We start from the raw sequence: 6,000 nt of genomic DNA, 5'->3' as shown, positions 1-6,000 counted from the left end.
TGTTTATCTATGTATCTGGTACATTATGCCATTTAATTCCTCTCTACCTACTTATTATGCAGAGCCTTTCACATATATTTGTTATATATTAGCTTAATTATTACAAATTGCCTTTCATTTCTGTTCGTTAGTCTGTGCATTTTGTACTGTATACTGTTCATGAGCCAACATTGGGCATATGAAGGAAAACAACCCTGGAAGGGACACCAGTCCAGTACAGATTATTTTTGAAGTTAGTGTATGCGAGTGAAATACAATAAATAAATAAATAAATAAATACATGTAAAAAACGTAAATGATATATATATATGTGTACGATTTGGAAATTTGTGTAATTTTAGACGTGTCGTATATATTTATCGCACAGTTGTCCAGTACTTATCCTTTCTTCAAGAAGTTAAAGAAAGTTTAAAAACCTGTAATACGTGAACGTAACCATACGTAATATGTGAATGTAAACTGTAAGATCTCCGTACGTGATCGCATTCACCACCGATCCTTGAAGTCCTTGTAAGCCGTGTAACAGAGTGCGCACCCGGGCTGAAGATTAATCCCCCTCTCACTCTTGTTATTACTTTTGATTCCGAGGCACTGCTGTCCTTCCTGGGCTGGCACACTCCGCCGCACCCCCCAAGTCGAGGAAAGGGAAAGGGAACACGCCACAGCGAGTCGTCGTCTGCTCCAGTGCACGAATGGTTAAGACTGAGCTTCCCCGGGGGAGTTTCCAGCGCCGAGAAACTTTGACTTGATGTTGTAGCACCTGTTGTGTCGCCAGTTGGCAGTCTGCATTCAGCCAGGAGTCAGTCGGCCGGCCCGGGCCGTCTCAGCTCGGCAGCGCTATCCCATCTGGTGCACTGGGGGATCAGACTTCACTCGACTCGACTCAACTCCTCTATCTGCCTCCGTTTTTTTTTTCTTTTTCCTTTCTTTCTGCACTTTTTTTTTGTCTTGCAAGGATCATCGAGGATTTTTTTTCCGGCTGCGTAACTGATAAGTCTGAGCGCACGGCTCAAGATTGATCTTAGATTGGAATGCTCGTCTGTTTCAAAGCACTTTAAGTACTTTTAGATGGTTAGCGAAACTAGTTTTGACACGCACGTGCCTACTGACTGGAAGCGAGCCTGCGATTTTCATTTAAAGGGATGAATGTGCGCTGATTCGTTTTAATCGGTATCTTCTAGCCAACTTGCACTTGTAATACCAGATTGGCGTGAATGCATCCAGGATCTCACTTTGGATCAGCAAGAAGGGATCCTCGGATATCTGCTGCTGGTGGCTTTTTTCAGTAAAAGTTTGACAGGTGGTCTGGTCCCACTTATCAAGCCCGCTTTGCTCCTGGTGCATGCCTGCTTAAACGAGCACATTTTGCGGACGCTCTCGTTTAGCCACTGGGCGCTTCCGCAGGTCCCGTTTGTTTGATCTGGGGGGGAGGCAGAGCCTTTCGGATGGGATAATGTGGAAAATACTTGCCGCTTATCAGCTACAAATGTTGCCAGATCTGGACCGGGACTCTATTTATGCCGAAGCAGCAGCGTGGTAATCCAAATCTCCCAACTCCCAACTACTCGGCACGGCCAGCTATACTTGTGGGCTTCTCCACTTGACTCGGAACCAAGAGATCGGAAGAGTTCTATTGACAGAGCTGCTCACCACAGATCCAAATGATCCTGCCATTTCTCATCCTTCTAACAACTTCGATCCAGCATCATGGATCGAATGCGGATTCCAGCTTCAGCAACAAGTTTCAGCTGTCCAGTATGAAAGAGCACAACGGTAAGAATGACGCCTGCAAAACCTTTCTTTTAAGTTTACGTCTTCGAAGGGAATCCGCCGATGCGTCGACTTATCCAAATGAGAAAAAAAAAAAATGCATTACATATTTTTATAAAGTTCATGCTTGTAAAATCATTCAAAATATCCACTTCTGTATTCTTCCCATTTTCTCCCCATTTTCCTTTGAAGGCACTAGCAGTGAATAGTCACTTTTCATGTGCCATGTAAAAAGTCTAATTCTGCAGAGGAAGTGGAAATTACATTTTAGCTTTTAAGTGTACCAGAAGTGTGTTTACACGACTTCCCAAATCCTAACTCCCATGGGAGCAAGTTCCTCCAAAAAAACTAAAGTGAAGAAAAAGGTCTTTTATGCCGAGAGAGCTGCGGCAGGGTGTGTAATTTGCTTACCCTCTGAACCTTTCCTAGTTTACACTGTTTATTTTCTTCTACATCTGTTCAGTCTCACACTAAAGTTAATCATTTACTTTTATCAAAGAGCTGTTTAATTTCTCGAGGATAAACAGTTGAATAAAAAAAAAGCACACGGAACAAATTGCAAATGAAACAACGGCGCTTTGAAACGTCAGCATAACACTTGCGGATAGCGATGAAGAACGGCGTGTGATAAAAACTCGGACTTATCCTTTTAACCACAGAGGCAGTGGGAAGCGCAGCCACGAAGGACAGGGTGCGTGTGCGAGCAGCGCTGCCGCCGTGAACCACAGTGGTGGGGTGGGATTCGTAAGGTGAAGGAGGCGCACGGCAGAAGTGGGAGGTTTCACTCTTAGCCCCCTGTAGAAAAAAGTGCAGGTGGTACCGGCATTGTCGACTCGAACTGCGCGTAATTCCCAGGGCTATTGTTAGATTAGTACAGCGAGATATACCCTCTTCACCCTACTGTCATAGGCCGGCGCCCCGTTCGGGGATGGTTCCTGTTCTGTTCCGTTATCTTATCCGCTTTGTTACGTTGTTTTAATTCGTGTTGTGTTATAAATATTCTGAATTATGTTATGCTGTGTAATCTGGTGGTGGGTTATGTTGCGTTTTGGCATGTTACATGCTAGACGGTGTTTTGTGTGGTTTATTGCTACTTTTTTGTCTTACTGTAGTCTTATGCTGTTTTATATGTGCGATGTTGCAATTTGTAAAGTTGTGCTGTGATCTCTTGTCATGATTGTTTTATGATATGTTTTGGTATGTTGCGGTTTGGAATATGTTGTGTTATGTCATAGTTGTAATACATCATGTTGGCCTTTGTTTTATTGTGTATGTTGTATTGAGTTATGTCAAGGTTGTTTTTTGTCATGGTCTCTTATGTTGTGCTGTCCTGGGTTATAGTTGTGATGTGTTATGTTGTGGTTTGTTCTGGTAACTTATGTTGTGTTGTGTCATGTTGTGTTACTTTGTGTTCTTTTAGGTTATATTATGTTGTGGTTATGCTATGTTGCACTATATTATGGTGTGTTGTGTCATGTTGTGTTACTTTGTGTTATGTTATGTCACCTTGTGCTTTTCTGCATTATGTTGTGCAATGTTGTGTTTTGTAATGTGATGTGTTGTGTTGTGTTGTGCTTGGTTGTGTTGAGTTTTGTTAAGTTGCCTTGCATTATTGTTTGTTGTGTTATGTCATCTTGTGTTGTTTTATCTTATGTTGCAGTGTGTTTTTGTGTTCTGTTATGCTGTGCTTTTGAATGTTATGTTGTGCAGTATTGTGTTTTGTAATGTTTTGCCATGTTGTGTTGTCCTAATGTATGGCGTGGTTGTAATATTTTATGTTGTGGTATGCTACACTGTGTTGCAGTGTCTTTTGTTATGCTATCTTGTGTTAGGTTGTGTTTGTGTTATTTTATGTTTGATTATATAGTCCATCCATCCATTGTCTAACCCGCTGAATCCGAACACAGGGTCACGGGGGTCTGCTGGAGCCAATCCCAGCCAACACAGGGCACAAGGCAGGAACCAATCCTGGGCAGGGTGCCAACTCACCGCAGTTGATTATATAGTGCTTTTGCATATTATGTTGTGCACTGTTGTGTTTTGTAATGCTGTGCTATCTTGTGTTGTCTTGTGTCATGGTTGTTGTACACTGTGTTGTGGTATGTTGTGCTGCATTGCTGTTGTTATATTATCTTGTGTTATGTTATGTTTGTGTCATTTTGTGTTTTGTTATGTCATGTTGTGTTGTTTCAAGTTCTGTTATGCAGTGATTTTGCATATTATGTTGTGCAGTGTTGTGTTTTGTAATGCTGTGCTGTGTTGTGTTCTCTTATGTCATGCTGTGCTATAATATGTTGTGTTTTTTTATGTTATCTTGTGTTGTTTTATGTTGTGTTATCTTGTGGTGTGTTATGTTATGTTTTGCTTTCGTATATAATGTTGTGTTTTGTAATGTCCTGATATGTTGTCTTGTCTTATGTCATGTTGTGCAATAATATCTGGTGTTTTGTTGTGTTATCATGTGTTATTTAATGTTGTGTTACCTTATGCTCTGTTATGTTGTGCTTTTGTATATTATGTTGTGTTTTGTAATGCCATGATGTGTTGTGTTGTCTTATTTTATGTCATGTTGTGCTATATTGTGTTGTTTTTTGATAAGTTACCATGTGTTATTTTGTGTTATGTCATGTTGTGTTACTTTATGTTATGTTGTGGTGTGTTATGCTGTGCAGTGTTGTGTTGTCTCGTGTTGTGTCATAGTTGTAATATGCTATGTTTTTTTTTATTATGTCATCTGGTGTTGCCTTATGTCATGTTGCTTTTCTTTTTGTTATTTTATGTTGTGTTATATTGTGATGTGTTAGGTTCTGTTTTGTTTGTTATGTTGTACAGAGTTGTGGTTTGTAATGTTACGTTTTCTCATGTCATGTCCTGGCTGTAACAAGTTGATATTGTGTTATGTTGCATTTTGTGTTTGTGTTATTTTATGTTGTGTTATATTGTGGTATGTTTGTTCTGTTTTGTTGTGCTTTCGTATGTTATGTTGTGTTTTGTTATTGTTGTAACATGTTATGTTTTGTTCTGTTTTGGTTTTTTGTGTAATTTTGCGTCATACTTTGTTATATTGTATTTTTGTATATCATATTGTGTTTTGTAATGCCATGATGTGTTGTGTTGTTTAATGTCATGTGCTATAATATGTTGTGTTTTTTTATGTTATTTTATGCTGTGTTATGTTATAGTGTGCTTTTGCATATTATGTCGTATTTTATAATTCCATGTTGTGCCGTATTGTCTTATGTTATGTCATGTTGTGTTTTGATATATTACCGTGTGTTATTTTATGTTATGTTGTGGTGTGTTACCTTATGCTCCTTATGTTATGCTTTTGAATATTACGTTGTGTTTTGTAATGCTATGATGTGTTGTGTTGTTTTATGTCATGTTGTGCTATAATATATTGTGATTTGTTATCTTGTGTTATTTTATGTTGTATTATGTTGTGGTGTGTTACCTTATGCTCTATTATGTTGTTCCTTGTAATGCTGTAATGTGTTGTTTTACGTCACATTGTGCTATATTGTTTTGTGTTTTGTTATGTTATGTTATATTGTGCTTTTCCATATTATGTCGTGTTTTATAATTCCGTGCTGTGCTGTGTTGTCTTATGTCATATTGTGTTTTGATATATTACCATGTGTTATTTTGTGTTATGTTGTGGTGTGTTATGCTGTGTAGTGTTGAGTTGTGTCGTGTTATGTCATAGTTGTAATATGTTATTGTTGTATTTTATTTTTTTGTGTTGCCTTATGTCGTGTTGCATTTCTTTGTGCTATTTTCTGTTGTGTTATATTGTGGTAAGTCAGGTTCTGTTTTGTTTGTTACGTTGTGCTTTTCAATGTTGTGTGTTCTCATGTTATGTTCTGGTTGTAACATGTTGATATTGTGTTATGTTACATTTTGTGTTTGTGTTATTTTATGTTGCGTTATATTGTGGTATATGTTATGTTCTGTTTTGTTGTGCTTTCGTATGTTATGTTGTGAAGTGTTGGGTTTGGTAATGTTTTGCCATGTTATGTGGTGTTATGTAACACATTGTATTTTGTTCTGTTGCATTTTCTTGTGTAATTCTGCATTTTGTTATGTTGTGTTATGTTATCTCAGAGTAGCTGGCAAAAGGGCTTAAATAGAAAATTGTACTGATGAATTCCCCCATTGACGATAATGCTATGAAATTAAACATTTGCTCTCTCGTCCTTTTTCATTAAACTTTTATCAGTTTCATCAATC

General features: G+C 38.3%; 1 protein-coding gene across 1 annotated transcript in view; it reads left to right on the top strand.

The window, feature by feature from the left end:
• Positions 1-516: 516 nt before the first annotated feature.
• pdgfc (platelet derived growth factor c) overlaps positions 517-6,000 on the top strand; it is a 336,486-nt gene continuing 331,002 nt past the window's right edge. Inside the window, exon 1 of the mRNA XM_039750296.1 lies at positions 517-1,773. Coding sequence (XP_039606230.1) covers positions 1,662-1,773 — 112 coding nt within the window. The 5' untranslated portion in view covers positions 517-1,661. The remainder of the gene's footprint in view (positions 1,774-6,000) is intronic.

This window comes from Polypterus senegalus, chromosome 4, assembly GCF_016835505.1.
Source record: "Polypterus senegalus isolate Bchr_013 chromosome 4, ASM1683550v1, whole genome shotgun sequence".
In the NCBI taxonomy this organism is placed as follows: Eukaryota; Metazoa; Chordata; class Cladistia; order Polypteriformes; family Polypteridae; genus Polypterus; species Polypterus senegalus.
The sequence above is the reverse complement of the archived record's forward strand: the minus strand, read 5'-3'. Positions and strand labels throughout refer to the sequence as shown.